This window comes from Bison bison, unplaced genomic scaffold, assembly GCF_000754665.1.
Source record: "Bison bison bison isolate TAMUID 2011002044 unplaced genomic scaffold, Bison_UMD1.0 scf7180017864364, whole genome shotgun sequence".
Classification (NCBI taxonomy): domain Eukaryota; kingdom Metazoa; phylum Chordata; class Mammalia; order Artiodactyla; family Bovidae; genus Bison; species Bison bison.
The window spans coordinates 5043047-5063619 of record NW_011494936.1 but is presented as its reverse complement, the minus strand read 5'-3'; the positions used below and the strand labels follow the sequence as shown (position 1 = coordinate 5063619).

Sequence of the window (20573 nt, the reverse complement as noted above, 5' to 3'; positions counted from 1 at the left end):
GAAGCCTTAAAGCATCATATTACTTTCTTCTGATTTACCTTCTTAGCTTACAGCCCTGCCATCAAATGTTGGTTGGCTTACATGACTGCTGCCACATACCAAGCTGGAGAGTTATGCTGCTCTCCTTTTGTTTGGTAGCTCAGTCATGTCTGACTCTTTGCAATCCCATGAACTATAACCCACCAGGCTTCTCTGTCCATGGAATTCTCCAGGCAAGAATACTGGAGTGAGTACCCATTCCCTTCTCCAGAGGATCTTCCCAACCCGGGATTGAACCCAGGTCTCCTGCATTGCAGGCAAATTCTTTACCACAGAGCCACCAGGGAAGCCCCTATTTGTTTCAGTGATCCTGATACTGCCTATTTTGCATCTTGAGATGGCTTAGCAAATGCTCTCATTCACTGTTTTTCAGCTCTCTAAGAGATGTACCTTTTTCTCAGGCTAAATTGTTAGTCTGACTTCATTATTCAAATGAATCTTACTATTCTGGGTTTTGAAATCAACTCTAGTTTCCTGAATCTTCCCCTTGATTCTGGGCCACAGAGGTGAAACAGAACAAAGCAGGTGGTGATCCTCATGGCTAACTTTGAATCACTAGTAGTCAGTAGCCTAAAAATCTCATGATATCTGGTGATTCTTTTTACATGACATGCCAGCTTTCTGCTGCTGCTGCTAAGTCACTTCAGTCATGTCTGACTCTGTGCGACCCCATAGACGGCAGCCCACGAGGCTCCCCCGTCCCTGGGATTCTCCAGGCAAGAACACTGGAGTGGGTTGCCATTTCCTTCTCCAGTGCATGAAAGTGAAAAGTGAAAGTGAAGTCGCTCAGTCATGTCCGACTCATAGCGACCCCATGGACTACAGCCCACCAGGCTTCTCCATCCATGGGATTCTCCAGGCAAGAGTACTGGAGTGGGGTGCCATTGCCAGCTTTCTACATTTGCACAATTTCAACCTTTTTCAATGCCTGATGTGTATCCAGTGTCAGGATGGTTTAATATACTTTTATTGAGCACCTTATATATTTGAGGGCTTCCCAAGTGGCACTACTGGTAAAGAATGTGCCTGCCAATGTAGGAGACATGAGTCGATCCCTGGTTAGGAAGATTCCTTGAGGAGGAAATGGCAACCCACTCCAGTATTCTTTCCTGGAAAAATCCATGGGCAGAAGATCCTGGCAAGCTATAGTCCATGGTGTCACAAAGAGTTGGACATGATGAGCATATAGCCCTTATGTATTTGAGGCACTGATGGGATCCCCAGTCTAGGTTTTCAGTTGGTTATAACCCAGGAGAAAAACTTGAATGGAAGGCAATTACTTTAGGTGAAGACTGAGAAAGTATGTTCTACTAAGCAACAAACGAGCAAGTAAAGACACACTGCTGGTGTAATAAGAGGCCTTGTAAGAATCAGGATTCTTCCTCCTGATCCTTTCAGAAGCCTCCCAACCCTCCAGTTTTCAGCATCCATTTTAGGCAAAATAGATTTGGCTACTTCCTTGGGATTTGCAATTTTTATAACTTTTCCTAAGTCAACATATTCAGTGATTATGTTTTGTAACTAGCCCTTCTGAGTCTGAAGGCTCTCATTTCCTAAGCACTGAGCAGGCCTTCATGCAGTGTCTCATGGACACCTCGTACATACTCAGTCAGGTCCAACTCTTTGCAGCCCCAAGGACTATAGCCTTCCAGGCTCCTCTGTCCATGGAAGTTTTCAGGCAAGAATACTGGAGTGGGTTGTCTTTTCCTCCTCCAAGGGATCTTCCCAACCCGGCAATCGAACTCGCTTCTCCTGCACCTCTTACATTGGCAGACAGATTCTTTACCACTAGCATCGGCTGGGAAGCCCATGGACACCTCATGAAATGTATATTGTTCTCTTGATCTTACAGGTACAGTAACTGAGGTCTTGAGAAGTTAATCTGCCAGGTAAAGCAGCCGATAACAGAGTCAGCATTCAGGCCTGGAAATGCTGACTTCAAATCCATTGTACTGACTCATGGATTTTGTATACTTAATATGATTCATTTGACAAGTAGAAAAAGGTAGACAAGTGAGAGGAAGGAAGAGCCATAGGTACGAGATTTAAGGTGATCAAGGCAGACTCAGCAGGGCCCCTGCCATGAGATGCAGATAAAATGGTGTTGCACAAGACATTGTTCTCTTGAAACTCTTTGTTCTTAGAGGCTGGAAGATGTCAAAGGAACAAGAAACGGGTGGCCATCCCAGTTCAGCCGGAAAGCTTCACTTATTCAAAATGGTTAATTTGTAATGTTGGTATTAAGGTAATTGGACCATATACCTGAGATATACCTGGAGGAAAAACTTATGCACAGAGAGACTTCATTTAATCGCTTTGTATAAGAGGCCAAGTCTTAGCTTATCTTTAAGTGAGAGCTAAGGGAATAAGCATATACAGCTATTTGATGTTCTGAATTCAACAATGGAAACTCATAACCTATTGTGGCAGATGCTGTTTGCTGCCCAATTGCCTTCATCCACCAAGTCGTCCTTACAAAAGCGACCTCAGCATGTTTGGGATTGTAGTGTGCTCACCTCTGGGGATCTCAGCCAGTGCTTCCAAATGTTTTTCGTGACTCGATACATAGAAAATGATTAAATTTGCACAATATGCTGTGCTGACCTGGAGGAAATTTGGAGACATCATATGAAGCTTGAAGGAAAGCAAATCTGTTATATTCTTTTCATATTGTGTAATTATGATAAGAAAAATGGAATATAAATATTTAGAGAGACAAATTATTAAATTTGGATGATATTTCCAAATAAGATATTTCCTAATTTTTTAAAATAAGAAACAATCTTATTTCCACAAACCTAAAATCTAATAATCAGATTTTAGGCTTGAAAACATTAGTCAAACATACTGTAATTTCTCTTTTAGATTTTCTCCTCAAGTTCTTGATCATGATCACAATTTCTGCTTACACAAATTGGCGACTAAAAAATATTAGAACCATATTTACAACCATTCAAAATTGTAATCACTGAAAAAAATTTTAAAACCTCATGTTTCTTTGAAAAATATAGTATTAAAGTTTTATGCAATAATGTGAATATACTTCAAATCCAGGAAAACATTCCATATAAAATGTCAAAAAATTATGATGAAGTTCTAATCTGGAGAATGTATAGCTGGCCTGTAGGTAGGTTGGATGTTAGTAAAATAATACATCAATTGCCCAAGGACAGAAGTTCCTGATAGAGGTAAAGGCTGAGACTGGGGGTGGTCAACCAGAGTGGGGCCAACTGAGAGCTCATATTTGACTTCCTTGATTCCCAGCCTCTGATGACCACATCTTGGGTTATGCAATCTCCTCCTTGGATGCCTGATATAGGTGCCTCTTGGGAACCCCTTGTCCCTTAGAAACCTGTCCAGTGGCCCACAGGCTTCTTCCTTGCACCGTTGCAGACTCTGCACCTGGCTTCTCCAGTACATGCTAGGTGGGGCAGCACCTTCGTAGCCATGCTCATCTGTTTTCAGCAAGCACCAGATATTGCACCTTGCGAAGAGAGCACCCTTCAGGTGCCCACCCTGTAAGAAGCTCTGAAAGACCATGCTAATAATAGCCAAGGACAACCAGCCAGAAGGCTTCTGCCACACCAAGAAATGAGGGGGTCAGTTTTACGTGGCTTTACTCTAACCCAGAGGCCTTACACAACCAGCGCTCTAGTTGGGAAGCATGGGTCTAAGCAAGCATGATGACCTGGTTCCCCACTATTGTAGCCTCTGTGAAAGCTCAGTTCAGTTCAATCGCTCAGTCACGTCTGACTGTTTGCGACCCCATGGACTGCAGCACACCAGGCTTCCCTGTCCATCACCAACTCCCAGAGCTTGCTCAAACTCATGTCCGTTGAGTCGGTGATGCCATCCAATTATCTCATTCTCTGTCATCCCCTCTGTCATCCTCTGTCGTCTTAGCTGTCTTTGAAAGCTAAGAGAGGCTAAATGACCTAGTTTGGCCAAGGAAATACAAGTGGTGTGGCCGGGAATAGGAGTAGTTCAGGGACAGGTCTTGTTTTCCAAGTAAAAGAGAACAAAAATGAATGTGCCTGGTACTAATCCTCCTCCCATCCTTTCTTTCTGGACTGGGGGGAGCTTCTGGACTCCAGAACTTCGGGAGCCATCTCGTGGCTAAGAGGTGAGAGGCATCCGGGAGGGGCTAGAAGTACTGGGAGCTGCTGGTACTGCTCTCATTTCCAGATCAATGCCAAGAGCACTATCTCCAGATTTTCTATTACAAAAGAAAAACTAAGTCCCTATTTGTTTAAGCCACTGGAAGTTGAGTCATCTATCGTGTGCATGCTCAGTTACTTCAGTTGTATCTGATTCTTTGAGACCCCCACGGACTGTAGCCTGCCAGGCTCCTGTGTCCATAGGATTCTCCAGGCAAGAATACTGGAGTAGATTGCTGTGCCCACCTGTAGGGCACCTTCCCAACCCAGGGATAGAACCAGCATCTCCTGCGTCTCCTGCATGGCAGGCTGATTCTTTACCACTGAGCCTCTAGGGAAGCCCAAGTCATCCATAAATGGTTGTCAAAAGTATTATTTACATATTTATTTTACTGTGCACCTAAAGACACAGAGGGAATGAAGGACATTAGAGTTCTTTGTCTGACAAAATATTGGAAACAATTCCTTCCTTGGCAAGTATAATGCTAGTTTTGCAAACATTCCTTAAGAAGAACAACTTAAAATCGACTTGTCAGCTGTGACATAGGTGTGAATATCTTTCAGCACTTGCAGCTTGTAGGTCTATGGAGCCACCTGTGACGCATATTCAAGTGTGGCAGTACCTTGGTGCGTGGAGTTTGAATGAGCTGCGACTGCTCGCAGTGGTCAGGAATGTACATCTTCTTTCTTGTGTTGTACAGCAGAGCCTTGAATGGCTGGAGAAGCCCTTTGCATGGCTTCTGGGGATAGAGCATTAATTCAACCTCCACTGCTTCCAAGAAACCCACCTAGCTTAAGCGAAGTGAAAGTGAAATCGCTCAGTTGTGTCCGACTCTTTGCAACCCCGTGGACTATAGCCCATCAGGCTCCTCCATCCACGGGATTCTCCAGGCAAGAATACTGGAGTGGGTTGCCATTTCCTTCTCCAGCTTAAGCGAAAGGGGAGATTTATCCAAGGGATCTTGGACTGTTTTGCAGTAAAACCATGCAGTGGGGAGGGATGTGGTTGCCACGAACCATTAAGGACCACTTTAAGAGGAAATAATCACCTCCAGAGCTCTCTTTCTGCCTCTTCCTTCTGTAGTTTTGGTTTTATTTCTCTGTCTTGCTAAGGCCTAGTTGCCTTACCTGGCAGAAACTTGACTCCTGGTAGCTTCCAAGTTTACATCTTTTAAATATGAAGTGGTGGGGGGAGCTGACTCTCTAGGTCCCCTGTCCCTTTATCCAGTTGAAAGTGAAAGTGTTAGTCACTCAGTCATGTCTGACTCTTTGCAATCCCATGGGCTGTAGCCCACCACTCTCCTCTGTTCATGGGATTTTCCTGGCAAGAATACTGGAGTGGGTTGCCATTTCCTCCTCCAGGGGATCTTCTCCACCCAGGGATTGAACTTGCATCTCCTGTACTGCAGGCAGATTCTTTACCATCTGAGCCACCTAGGAAGCCTACGTGCTGGAGCTCGTTGTTCATAGGTCACCAGGAGCAGAGTATTAGATCAAGAAGCTATGGCTAGAGGGTTAGGCCATCAGTTTCCTGCCAGAGCCAGATGGATGCAGTAAAGGGAAGAGAAATTTCCAGAAAAAGATATGGTAGCAGTATTAAGCAGAGTTTTCTCTGCAGCCAGCACAGAAATAATCCCCACTTCACTCTGTGTATATTTATACTGACAACGGAGATAAAGAAAAGACAACTGTGTTGGTATAACATCATTCAGGAAATCAATAGACAGTTTAGAATGAAAATAAAGAACTATTCATTCTTACTCATTCTTAGGCTGTTATTTTCACTTATTCTAGCCTTTGTAGTAACTCTTATTGCTTTCTTGGAGGCTTGTTGATAAGGATTGCCCTATTTCCTTGTCATAAGGTCTTCTTTAGACAGTTACTCTAGTACCTGGCAGGAGTTTTAGGAGAAGAGTGTTTCCTAACCTCATTCTGGAGATGTTATGCCAACATCCTTACAAACACAGACACACTGGAATTGCCTATGGAGAATATAATAAAAATAGAGCTTAGTATACACTTATTGGGAAAGTGTAAGTGTAATCAGTCAGTTTAAAGCAAGAGTGGGAAGTTGTAAAACATGACGAGCAAACCCTTTCTCACTCTTGTTGATGGTTAGTTTTTATGTTTTGGATATGATGGCCTTACAAGCTGAGCCATACATAGTATCCAGAAAAATTCTTAACTTTGTAAAATTATTTTTTTATTGTTTAATGAACATTCAATTTGTTTTAGTTCCAAGCTTCCAATAACACATGGATTTATTAACCATTTATTCAGTCAACACACACTTGTTAACATAGCTCTGTGCCCACCTTTGCACTATCTCCTCACTGCACTTTTTCCTCTTGGTAAGTTTTTAGGGTAAATGGCTAGATTTCTTTGAGGTGATTTTAGAAATAACAGCTCTTTTTCTTTAGCAATCATCTCCTCCCCACGCCCTTTTTGGAAATCCTGGTCTGCCCCGAGAAGTTTGCGTGCTCGGATGCACCCAACGCTTTGCAGCCCCATGGGCTGTAGCTCCTCTGCCCATGTAATCTTCCAGGCAAGAATACTGGAGTGGGTTGCCATTTCCTATTCTGGAATATCCCCGGCCCAGGGATAGAATCTGTGTCTCTTGTATTGGCAAGAGGATTCTTTACCACTAGTGCCACCTGTGAAGCCAACCTGGGGAGCCCCCAGAAGCAGGAGCTTTAAATTCACTTAACCCTGCTGCCCCAGCCATAGTTGGTTGTACCAGGGATAAAGCCTGACCCGATATGGTAAATCAGATTCTCTTTCCTGAGGAATTGGAATAGAAATATTGAAATTGAGTTGGTGTTAGGTGTTAGAACTGAAAGACCATAGATATGCTGGAGGCTGAGGCTGTCACTTTGGAGTAGAAATGATGGGTCCTCACAGAAGCAATTAAGTGAGTATACAAACTAGTTTGGAAAGAGAGAGAGAGATGGAGCAGAATGAGAAGACCTCTGGCCTCAGAGACCAAGACAAGCTGAAAGATTAGCTATTTAATGACTTTGCAGATTGGTTGTCACAGTTGTTACCATACCTGGTTGGGCTCCATGAGCTGCCTCTTACACCCTTCTAAGGATTTTGCCTTCACTCAAGCCTGCTTGACGGGGTGTCTCTTTCTTTAAGCAAATCTCCTCTGACCAGGAGTTGACAGGATGAAGGTCAGTCAGTGTGTGTGTGTGTGTGTGTGTGTGTGTGTGTGTGTGCGTGCTGTGTGCTCAGTCATGTCAGACTCTGCAACCCCATGGACTGTAGCCTGCCAGGCTCAGAATCAGTGAGCTGATTTAAATACAAAGTGTTCCATTTAAGGTAACTCGAATGTAATAATAATAGACCAAGGACTTACCCTGTGCAAATGCTATACAAATGATCATGTTTAGATACTCAGAACAATTTTCTTGCTGTAAGAGTATTGAGGAATTAGAATATATTGCAAATGTAGGATCTTCCCTTTTTAAATCCATTTAAGAGAACATGTAGAAAGGAACTTTCTATTTCTGAGAAGGTGAAAGTGACTTAAGGGAGAAATTATATAGCCCACTGTGTCTATGTTGTAGTCATACTGGTTTCAAGAAATTTATGGAAGATCACTGATCATTGTTGCAGTTCAGCCTCCAATTTGTTCAAGGAAATGTGATGTAAGCAAAGACACAGTATAGAATGAAACTTAGTGATTACTAAAAGGTTTATGACTTAATTTCCAGGTTTAAATATAACCATTTCCAATAACAACAACAATAATAATAGTTTTGCTAGATCTACCAGCTAAAAGACTGTTTTTAAGATGTTATTATTTATCCAACTTTTCGGTCATTTTGAAAAATCATCTACAGTTGCCAAAAGGCAGTAACTTCTGAAGTGGGCAAATCTAAACCCAAACTCTGTATTTCTAAAAATCAGTATATTTTCTCTTTTGCAGCCAAATTTTCATACCTGTTCTGCTAAAATTGATGTTACTACCATGGGAACAGGTCTCACAAAGTGCCTTGCTTTCAATTATTTTAAAAGGGAGGCCACTGTTCTCCAGAATTTTATGATCTCATAATGAAGATACTTAGGTACCAAATCACGTGCAAGGTTGTCTTGCTAAAAAACTGTTTTTCTCGGATAAGAAAATATGGAACACAAGATTAAAATGTGATCCAACCAACTAATAATCAACCACAATAGCAAGTGTGAGATAAAAGGACATTATGAAGCCCCAGAGACACACAGGGATGAAAGGCATGGTGGAGATTAGAGTCGTCTATCCTCAAAGTATAAATGTGGGATCATAACAATTTTTTTAACCAATAGTAATGGCTTTAAAATTGCAAATAAGTGTGGGATGGGTATTACAAAGTCTCTCTTGGGAGCTATGAGTGTACTGAGTGGTCTTAATGCAAATGTAACAGATGGGATTGCCATTAGAACAGCAGCCATCCCCCATATTCCAAATTGTTTTTGTCCCATTTTCAAATATCCTGTCCCAATGTCAGGCTAGGTGTCAGATGACATGCCCTGGAACTTGGTTTTAAAATCCGACTGCTGTGGCTGCAGAATCAGGTGGCTGCTGGGTTGGAGCATTCTGACAAGGGAACAGGCACAAAGGAAATAACAGATCATCTATCTTGCAAATGTTTCTGGTGTGCCCATTGTATAGCCACTGTTCTAGGTCTTGGGTCATAAGGGTGAAGAAAAGAGAAAATGCCCTTGCTTTTGTGGAGCTTACATTCTACTGGGCTTGGGGGTGGGGGCAGGGTGGCGAGGTGGAGACTGACAATAAAAAATAATAACTAAATATAAATTACGTTGTGTATGTGTGCTAAGTCGCTTCAGTCGTGTCCGACTCTTTGCAACCCTATGGGCCAAAACTTGCCAGACTCCTCTGTCCATGGGATTCTCTAGGCAAGAATACTGGAGAGGGTTGCCATGCCCTCCTCCAGGGGATCTTCTCAACCCAGGGATCAAACCCATGTCTCTTACATCTCCTTCATTGGTAGGTGGGTTCTTTATCACTAGCACCACCTGGGAAGCCATATAAATTATGTTCAGTTCAGTTCAGTTCAGTCGCTCAGTCGTGTCTGACTCTTTGCGACCCCATGAATCGCAGCATGCCAGGCCTCCCTATCCATCACCAACTCCCGGAGTTCACTCAGACTCACATCCATCCAGTCGGTGATGCTATCCAGCCATCTCATCCTCTGTCGTCCCCTTCTCCTCTTGCCCCCAATCCCTCCCAGCATCAGAGTCTTTTCCAATGAGTCAACTCTTCGCATGAGGTGGCCAAAGTACTGGAGTTTCAGCTTTAGCATCATTCCTTCCAAAGATGGCGATAAATGCTATAGAAAATTTAGTCTGAAGAAGACAAATGAGAATGAAGAGTGGGGGTGATATAATTTTAGATAAGATGGAAAAAGGCTTGACTGAGAGGGAGACAGATGAAAAAGTGAGCTAGGTTGACATCTGGGGGAAGAATATTCTGGATGGAGGGAATGAACAATTTGTGAAAAGGTTCTCCAGTAGAAGTGTGAGAATGTTTGAGGGACCTCAAAGATATTAATGGAGCTGGATAGGTGTGACTGGGGAAAGATAATGGTAAGAGACAAGCTCAGAGAATGAACAGGGTGAGGTCAGGTGGCACCTTTACAGAACCTGATAGTAAAGAATTTGGCTTTTGCTCTGAATGAGTAGAGAAGTCTTTGCAGGGTTTAAGTGGTAGAGGAACACCATCTGATTTCCATTTTCAGAGGCTCCCTGTGGTTGCCAGTTAGAAGAGCACTGAGATATCCAGATGAGAGACGTTGGTAGTCTGGACAAAACTGCAACAATAACATTGGTGATAAATGATGGTTGGATTCTGTCATGCTGATAGATCAGATGGAGTGTAAGAAAAAGAGGAGTGTGAATAAAAAAATAATAGAATAAAGGAAAGGAAGAAAGGCAGGAACAAGAGGAAGATTGGAGGTAGGGGCTATATGTATGAGTGCCTGTGCACAGGGGCTAACTAACACGTCGTTAGGGCTTCTCTGGAGGTCAAATAAAGAATGCCAGGACTTGAGTGCCACCATGTGATTCTTGGTTTCTAGACATACCTGAAACACAAATTTACCCTGGCTGGATTTCTTGAGTGTTAAAATCTGCTGATCCCGAAGTGAAGTTTAGTTGTGTGGTTAGGGTTAGGGTTAGGGTACCCACTGTAAATGTGTTAGACTAGTGGCCTCGATTGGGAAGTTGGATGGGGGAAGCAGTAGGAGAGCAGTGAAAATTTGGGAAGGAGAAAACCTTACCTGCTTCTCTCTCCAGATGATGGTCACCCTGGAGCCTAAGCCTTGGTTTCCAAGGCATGGATAAGATCTTGTGAGGATACATGTCATTATCCCCCAATGCAAATTTCACCATACAAAGGGTAGTACATATATTATTTGCATTTAAGTGCTTTATTATATTGGAATTGCAGTGATATTATTAACATTTGTACAAATGCACAAAATCTTGTCTCTTCTTGCTATAAAGAGATGTAAAAATCTGACCTAGTTGAACAGTCTTAATGAACTCATTGTCCATTGGTAACAATAAATGTCTTCACGATGCAACAAAAAGCTTAACATAAAATTAAACATATTAAATGCTGCTGCAAGTATTTACATGTATGTACCCCCAATTTTTTCTCCTTCCAATAAGGAAGGTGGTTACTTTACAAATAGACAAACAAACACAAATGCTTTGCTGTTTACAATTCCAAACAACCCCACCCGCCCCAAGTGACAGCACCGTTTTTTGAGGACTTCCTTAGTTAACACTTAGGAAAATGCTAACTTTGTTTTCTTCTTTTAATTCTATTTTTGGACAATACTTATATTCCAATTGTCCTAGAACACTGTATTCGAACTCATCCATTTTTTTTTCCTGGGGCTTTTCGGAAGATCCCAAATCCCATGTCCTCTGTAGGGAGAACATTTCAAGCTTATCTTTTCTCCAAGACAAACCTCAAAGGCAGAACTCCTCTCTCTATGAGGCAGGTGTGGATTTAGCAGAACGAAGAAGGAAAAAGGGTGAGTAGGTCTTCTGTTCTACTGGCTGGCTGGTGGGGAAGGGCCCTTTCTCTGAAACCCCCTCCACTTCAGCGTGGTTGATACCTTTCATCATGTCCTATAGCGTCTAAAGACTTGGTATTCTAAAGGAGCAAACTAGATTCTAATGAGCTTATTGTGCATACGATTTTAATGATGTATTTAAAGCTAATTTATTCAAGCTCTCCACATTCTCAGTCCTGAGGCTAAAATGATTCTGTTAAAAAAAAAGTCCTAGAAAGTTCTATAAAATGAAACTCAATGTAAGAAAATCTTCAATGGCTTCGGAAGAGCTTTCCAAATCCTGGCTTCTAATGAGCTAGATGTTGTAAGTTGGTCTAAATAGAACAGCTGATAATTATTGATCCCCCTGTGATGATAAACTTGGAAAGGTATCAGAGTGCCACTTAAGAGTATTAATCTTTTAACAAATGCTGGCGATTTGGCCTTACCCCCACCCTCTTCAATTTGTGGTTAAATAGCTTTTTTTTTTAAAAAATAGACAATTTATAAGAAAAAAAATATATAAATGCTCTTTAAGCAATTTGGCTATAAGCATTACATCACTGAAAAACTCCACAAGAAATAGTAAAATATTTTGAATGGACATCCACTTCTTCAATTTCACAACATGATGAGCAAGGGTTTTTTTCTGTTTGTTTCTTTTCTTTGTTTTGGTATTGGATTTTACTTTTAAGTTTATTGCTTCAGTGTCTTCTTGTCCTTTCTTAGATTATAATTGTAAAAAAGAGGTGCTGTCCCTAATTACGGTACAAGGCAACACTGTATTTTTGAAACCAAGAATGAAATGGTTAGGGCCACAGTTTTTTCAGCAGCCCAAAGAGACGATGGTGAGGACCTCAGTCCAACATGCACAGTGACGCACAAAAGAATAAGTCTCCTGGCTCCTTCAGGACACTTTGGTTTGGAGGATGAGATAGAAAATTCTTAAGTATAGCATAGTTGCTGCTTCATGTCTGTTACATAACATTTGAAAAAATCATGCTATGAATAAAGGGATAAAGAGTATAAACTGGCTCTTTTCCTTGGCATTCTCGTAGCAGGCTTCACCTAGGCGGATGTGAGTAACGCGTCTTGGCTATGCTACTGGTGAATGCACACAAATGTACCTGGGGCACATATTCCATAAAATATTTTAAATGATGCAGTTCAGAGCCTTAGAGGAAGCTTGGGGGAGGTAGGGGGCTGGGAAGGAAAGAGTGAAGGCAAGTTTGAGGACAGGGAGGAGGTTCGAAAGAGAACGAGAGAAACTGACAAAGATTACAAACGCTAAAGTGCAATTTTAAAATATAAATTATTTTAAAAGCAGAAGAGAGATTCTAAGTCGCTACTGTTCGCATAGGCACATTTTTATTCCAATTTAAACATGTCGTTTCCTTTCCCTTCTCAGATACACTGCATAATGGAACTTGAATGGCTTAAAGCTACTGCACACGGTTTGCGAAGGGACAAGAAAAGCACCAACAAGGCTAAATAGTGCAAGGCATTCTAGGAAGTTGGAGTGCAGTGGGGAGAAGCAGAGATGAAGCTGTTTTTACACTTTAACAAGAGAGCTGTTCCAGTTATAGTTACAGATTCCCTTTAGCTGAACTCTGCTTCCTAAAGGAAAGAGCTTACTTTACAAGTGGAAAAAAAAAAAGAAATAGATGATTTAAAACTGTTCTGAACATAGATTAAAAAACAACTCACAGAACAATAAAAATCCTTGAAATTTCTATGCACAGAAAGCTAAACAGACATTTCCACCAGATGATGGGGAACAGCCATTTGAAACCCTGAAAAAGGAAGATATACACATCGAGAGTAGTTAATTAAGAACTAATCCTTTAAAAACAAGTAGAGCCTACAGAAGAATATTGTTCAAATGGAATGTTTAAAAATAACATTTATTAATAAATATCTTATAAAATTCTAAATTAATAGATTCCTGTTCAAATTTTGCTTTGGTCCTTGAATTCCACTGTATACACACATACATACATATATATTTTCTTAGATGGTTTTTATTAACCAGAAAGAAGCACATTCTATCCTAACTGGATGGCTAGGTTTATAGCAGTTAGAGATGCTTAAAACCCCCCAGCCAATGGCTGGTCTTTTCTCACAGCTGGTTGATTTTAATGACAAACTCAACTGACACACGATGATTTACTGAACTAACAGAGCACAACTACCTGAACATTCGCCGTGGATGCCCCTCCGTTCAGAACACGTGCTGCGCTTGATTTCATGAACCCGACAGGCTCCAAACAGCAACTGCTCCGAGTAAGTAACCCTTGTGATAAGGACGCAGGCAGTGACAGCATACAAATTGCTCATCCCCACAGGCCGCGTAAAGACTCCGACGGGTAAACACTGATGTGCGGAGACAGGAGAGGGCTGAGGGGAAGGGAAAAGGGAAAACATTCAACCTCACACCAGGCCTTAAAATGAGTGCATTCATCCACAGGGAGGATTTCCACTCTACTGTCCCCATATATGTTGAAAAATGTCTTTAGGAGGAACAATTGAGATGGAAATAGCTCAGAGTAGGTGACAACCAACGCGGCAGGAACACTATCAGGCGTCCCTATCTTGGAAGCTAGTTCCCATCACAGGAGGCAGGGGAGGTGCTGTGGAAGTTTCCAGGCCAAGTTGGTAGTGTCTTCAAAGGCAGATTCTGCTGATAGCAACCCACCTGGGAACAAGGAGAGGCAGCGCATTGCTGCCAGCCCTCCCCTCCTAGCATGCGTGCGCTGAAGGTCACTGCAACCCATCTATGACAATATGAATGCGTGGCCTAGTAGCTGGGAGGGAGGGGAGAACAGGGCAGAATGTTTCCTCAGATTGGCAAAAAGTGTGGGGCAAGAAGGATAGATAGATGTTCAGGCAGACCAATGATTCTATGATGGTCTGATGAAAGCCAAGCTTTCAAGTGAAATATTTCATATTGATAAGCTGAGTGCTAGATTTGACCAGTGAGCCTTTCTGCTCAGGATTTCAAGAAGCGCTGACGACTCGCTGGCATCTTCCATTTAATCTATTTCCACACCACTAATGAACATACCTAAAGGCCCTGAGTATAACAAGAAGACAGTGTATTCTAATTATACGTTGAGGCCCATTTGCTAACGTGTGTGTGGTTGGTTTGCCTACTTAGCATAAAAAACAGACATAATTGAGCTATACATAATGCACATCAGTCAAACTGTCAAGTTGCTGAATTAAGAAAACTCAGGCAAGTTCTTAACTGCAGAGGCTTTCGGTTTCACAACTAAATATTTCAATTAAGAGGTGGAACAGAAGTAAAGTAAACCATAATTTTAGTGACAGCCCACTCCTTGGACATTCTGATATCACCAGTGGATTTTTAAAAAATCCATTTCATTAAGTGCTATGCATGCAGGAAAGAAAGAAAATATTTTTCACTTAAAGCAAAACAAAAATAAAATAAAAATTAAAAAACCCAAACAAATATTTCAGTGAGCTCTTTCTCCTTTTAAGGGGGACACCTAAATGGTCCTAGGAAGGAGTTTAGAAAAAAATTATTTTTGATTTCAAGATAGAGATAAGGCTATTAACTGCTTTTTGAGCTAAATCCTAAACTTCTTATGAAGCCAGTTTGGTTAAACCATTTAGCTATTCCTGCTGGGATTCAAAACAAAATAAAACAATCATGAATTCAGTATTTAAAATACTTAAAAATGATATGTTTGTCTAAAATATAATAGAAAATCCTTTTCTCGTTTGTTTTTTTCTTTTTTTCTCTTTTCTCTTTTTTTTTTTGCTTTTGTTTTTGTTTTGATTTTTTTAGATCATATATCCAAGTTATGAGTTTTCCTGGAAACTCAAAACTTTCTTTTTGAAAGCACTGCATACATGAAAAGATTGTTGATAAATATTGATTTAAAAAGCAAGTTATTAGATAAAACTAAAACTAGTTATAAAAACCATGCTTCATGACCCTTATATTTTCTTTTTTCCTCCAAAATAGATTATTATACTACAGTAAGAGAAAAAAAATCACATCCTTCCCTATTCTGAACTCTTAAAAAAGCTACACATTTTGTAAAATACTGTTCTTTTAAATCCCATAATCTTCCCCTCTCTCTGTCTGTCTCTCTCTGTCTCTGTCTCCCTTTCTCTCTCTCTCTCTCTCTCTCTCACACACACACACACACACACACACACTCATGTTTGGAGGTCAAGCATTCACATAGAGATGAAACACCAGCCCTGCCTAGAGCACTAGAGGAAACATTAGCCCCCATTACTTGTGAGTTGTGATATGAAAACCTTCACCAAGTAAAATGGCTTGTTTCAAGGAGGCACAACTGTCTGCTTTTTATAATGGGAAAGTCCAGAAGAGTTGCTGAAAATGTAAACCAGAATTATGCAGAAGAGTGGAGTAGCCATATCCATGGGATCCTTTCAACAGCCAGAGTGCTTTAACTGTGGTGGAAGGGCTGAGAGCAGCTCTACGGAAACATGAGGTTTTCTTTCTCTCTTTGTTCCTCCAGTAGTTTGTCCACTTTCACCCACCAGAACAGCAAAGACGGTTCCATAGGCTTAAGAAAAAAACAATAATAAATCTTAGGCTATTAGCAGCTGATGACTGAACAATGTAATCCGTGTAGTGAATAGAGCCCTTCTGCATTATTATATAGTACATGGATTTTCGACATTATAGACAGGCCATATAAAACCAGTTGTAATTCAAGGGTGTGATGTTATAGCCTTGCATCGTAATTTGGACTTTCACAATTGAGGCTTATAAAGCTCCCTTCCCTAGTGTCTCCACAGCTGGCATTCAACAGTGCTTCACCTATGGCTAAGCCACCTTTTATTTGTTCTGATTATTAAAAACATTAAATCAGGCACATTAAACGTCTCCTGGTTACTCTTGTGTAAAAAGCAAGAGTTGAATGAACTCCAGCTGTGGGTCACATGCAAGGGAAGCCATGGCTAGGTCCACATTAGGGTTTTTTTTTTTCCTTTAAACATTATTTTCTTCTTTACATGCAATGCTAAAGGGAAAAAATAAAATAGAAGAAAGTAACAATAAAAAGTCAACAGGGAGCCCAGGTAAAGTGGAAATGGAAAGGAAAATTGGGTAGTCAAGGAAGTGGACCAAGAGGAGGAGGAGGAGTGGCAAGATCCTTGCTGATTTTATTTGGACATCAATGGAGCTTCTATTAATATTTTTTTAATAGTAAGAGAAACAGTTGTGGAAAAGGCTCTATGTTTACCTGGCATTCTGGTGACATCATAGCACAAACTCAACATGAGTTATGATGTCATCAGACTCCACCCCCCAGTCGCCTTGCAATCTGTTTACCGGACATCTATGCACGCCTCATTTTGGCTAAAAGCTGCAGTTTAACAAGATTCAACATTTCAGGCAAAGGGTTTGACTGATAAGAATGAAACCATGACTATGTACAGAAAGAGTTCAGTTTATAAACAAGTAACTGGTACCAGAAAATTGGAGAAAAGCACCAAAGCATTTCCCAAGCTGATAGATTATTAATTGCATAACTCCCTTTTTTCTTATATAACTAAGTATAAAAGACAACATTTCCATAATAACTATAAAAATGAAAGCCAGTCTTTGAAGGGCTGAGGAGTCTTCCAGGTCTGAGTTAATTCTAAAAATGCCCTTAAAAGAAAGGACGCAGGATATGCAACAGCTCTTCTTGAAGGCAAGGTGCGACCCACAGATTTTAAAGGATGGGGTTCAGGTCTGTTCTGTGAGTGGTGAGCTGGCTGAGGGTGGAGCTTCCTACCACCTCGCTGACTGCCGAGGAAGTGGTGATGGTGTTATGCTGGATGACCTGCTGCTGCGAGCATGCGGGGGTGGGACTTGCAGGAGGGCTACTCTCTGGACCTAGGAAAAAGCACACAAACACACCAATATAGCTCTTTCCTGGGGTGGGCTCGGAGACTACTCAAAAATGTTGCTAGGGGTTTGCTAGAAATACAATGTGTGACATGCATTTTCTCTGGGAGGTTAATTTCAAAACTTTCAACTGTCGGTCACAAAGCTATGCCTTCCCAGTTTACAGTTACCAACAAAGCCATGCCTTCTAGGTCAGCAACATGACTGGATGTGTTTGAGTCACGGCCTGTGAAGTCCCTATCTTGTCTTTTCAAAGATCCATACGTATATCAAATGTGGAAAAATACTCACATGTGGTGGGAGAATCTGTGCTGCTCAATCTAAAAAATTATTTGAAAAGAAAACGACCTTCAGCTGTAAATCCCCGCTCCTCCCACTGTTCCCTACTGAATTAGCATTGAACCTATTCATGTTCCAGGTTCCAATATTGGGATCTAGAAAAAGGGATCCACTTTACCTATTGGTAAACTGAGACAAGCTCACTCGCTTTTCAGCCCAGTGAATAACAGGCAGCGTATCCTGGGGCACTGGATATGATTCATCTGAAGCCTGTTTCCCAGCCCGTAAAAAACTGCTAGCCCACTGGTAATTGGGCTCCTACTGGCTGCAAAATTGGAATTTGGTGGGATTTTTACAACATGAAATGCCAGGGAATGTCTAGCCATAAATGATCAAGAGGTGGTGGGCGTGGTGATGAACAAGGGTCGGAAAAGAAGGATTCCCCCTGGTGCAGTAGTCTGGCAGCTGCTCAAGAATTCTTGCACTTTATCCACCTAGGTGTGCAGTCTAGACTTTACTTTTGTTCTTTCAATAAATCCAATATGAAACTAGTGGCAAAAACCTGGACACTTAAAAAAAAGCAAAAAAGTCAATGACTTACTGAGATATCCTTGTGATTCTTTCTGCATGGCTGTTATGGGGCAGTCTTTATGTGTTAACAACAGCTGCTTCAGCTGTGCCACCTCGTTCTTCAACATGGACACTTCGTTCTGGAAAGAGACAGATCAGCATCATGTTAAGAAGACCAGAGAAGACAAACCAAAGGCCCCATGCACTTTCAACACTGAACTGGTACACTTCTGTTACATCTGAATGACATTAATACCATTATTATACAACAAGATTCACCTGAAAATGTGTAGCTTGCCTTCAATTTGTCCCTCAGTCTTACCAGGGGCTTTCTGAAGAGACTAGGTTTTCAATCAAGAGCTGAATTCTATGAAAAGTTACTTGGGTGGGAACTCTCCATTCTACAATGACTGCATGACTCTAGGCAGGTAACATAACCCAGCTAAGTTCCAACAACCTTGGATGGGGATGAAAATAGTAGAAAGTTCTTTGAGTGGTTGTGGGGATTAAATGAGGTAATAGAAGCAAATACGCACAGCAGTGTCTAGCACATACTATGCATTCAGTACATTTAGCTCTCATGGCAATTATCTTCAGGCTACCTTATAGGCTAACACTGATCATGAGTAGAAGGTGAAGGTGAGACACTGGGAAGAATTGTGTGGCGGGATGGTTCACTTCAAACTTAAATGCCCTCAGAATAAGCTGATTCCCTCAAAGAAGTTCTTAATAGGCTACAATTCAACAGAGCACGTCCCTATGCCTGATGCCACTTAGGAGAAGGCACGGAAGGGTATGGTGCAAATGCTGGTCCTCTACTAGTGGAATCGGGTTAGTCCAGGCAGGCAAAGGACAACAGAGTTTAGGACCGTGATGGAATTAATTTGATTGGTTCATTGATTAGTTTGGCTAATTTCAGTCTATATAAACTCCTTTCCCCCTCAATATCAGGGTATTGTGGATTGTGTGTGCATCTTAAAAATTGACTTAGGTAAGTATCTCACATCTCCACTTTATGTAGTAATTTTAAAAGACAGGTTCAAGGTTCATAGTTTGTGGAATAATGTATGTGGCACCATTGTCTACAAGCACAGTTGTCTACTACTATGTGGATTTTTCCATAGATAGAGTGCGACATGATTAGCAGTTGACTGAGTCTGAGGATGCAGAACCATGGATACAGAGGGCTGACTATGGGACTTGAGCATAAATGGATTATGGTATCTGAGGCTAGCCAATACCCAGGGACAACTGTATAAATGTAGAATAGACTCTTCCAAGGTGCTTCCACTTGATAAAAGTAAACTGTAAATGTAGCACTAGCTCACATAAGCCATTTTACAGTTGTGATAAATAATACCTTCTTTTTGACCAGTGTTCTTTGTGGCTGCCAGGCATTACATGCCACATGAAAGAGACTTTAAAAAAGCATGCACACAGAAAAAGGTGTTTTAACATTGCTGTCATTAAGTTGTATCTACACTTTCAATATGAACTTGGCTTTTCAGGCATGTATTTATCACCTAGGAGAGTAAGTTTGGAATTCTAGAAGTTAATTAAAAATTTTTTTGGAAACTTGTTTCAAAGAATACTTCCTATTTCCAAATTCATTTGCAAAATACATTATAAGCAATCAAATGTTGAGTAGCATAAATAAAAAAATAATAAAAATCTCTCCTACAAAGGCTTTTCTCTTCTCTGAACTAAACAAAATACAAATGTCTATCAGATGAAAGGGTGGAGGGAAGAATCAACTAGGAGACTGGGATAAACATAAATACACTACTATATACAAAATAACTAATAAGGACCTACTTTATAGCACAGGGAACTCTACTCAGTATTCTGTAAAAACCTGCATGGGAAGAGAATCTAAAAAAGAATGGATATATGTATATGTATAATAGAGTCACTGCTGTACACCTGACACTAACACAACACTATAAAGTAACTATAATAAAAATTTTAAAAGAATGCCTATCTGATAAATTAGCATTCATGATGAATACATCACTTAATTTCACAGGAAAATTGCTCTTAAATTTGAGAATGTTCAGGAAGGTGAGCTGCGCTTCCACCTCTAAATAAGTATGATTGATGATGGGCCCGGCAAAGCTGAAAGTGACCCTTGTCACTTTGGGGGTCAACAGGACAACTTTATTTATAGGACAATTTATTTCAGCCTTAAACACGATTTTTTTCCCTCTGATTTTATGCTCATGTAAATTCAGACAGTCTTCCTTGCTTTTCCCAGGTCTCCTTCTGCTTAAAACAGCCTGTGTAAAAGAAAGGTACTTTTAGACCATCAAGTATAAGGCAACCCCTGGTTAAAAACAGACACAAACTGAACAAAAAAACGAGAAAAAGAAAACTAAGATGTATGAATGTGTATATGCTGCTGCTGCTGCTGCTAAATTGCTTCAGTCGTGTCCGACTCTGTGCAACCCCATAGACGGCAGCCCACCAGGCTCCCCCGTCCCTGGGATTCTCCAGGCAAGAACACTGGGGTGGGTTGCCATTGCCTTCTCCAATGCATGAAAGTGAAAAGTGAAAGTGAAGTCGCTC

At 41.1% G+C, this 20573-nt stretch overlaps 1 protein-coding gene across 2 annotated transcripts in view; it reads right to left on the bottom strand.

Annotated features, from left to right (window-relative positions):
• Nucleotides 1-15046: 15046 nt before the first annotated feature.
• The window catches only part of CREB5 (cAMP responsive element binding protein 5), a 436878-nt gene continuing 431351 nt past the window's right edge, over nucleotides 15047-20573 (bottom strand). For both annotated transcript variants that reach the window (XM_010855407.1, XM_010855408.1), the window contains exons 10-11: nucleotides 18040-18148; nucleotides 15047-17147 (exon numbers count right to left, since the gene is read on the bottom strand). In XM_010855407.1, the coding sequence (XP_010853709.1) occupies nucleotides 16984-17147; nucleotides 18040-18148 (273 nt within the window). In that variant the 3' untranslated portion in view covers nucleotides 15047-16983. The remainder of the gene's footprint in view (nucleotides 17148-18039; nucleotides 18149-20573) is intronic.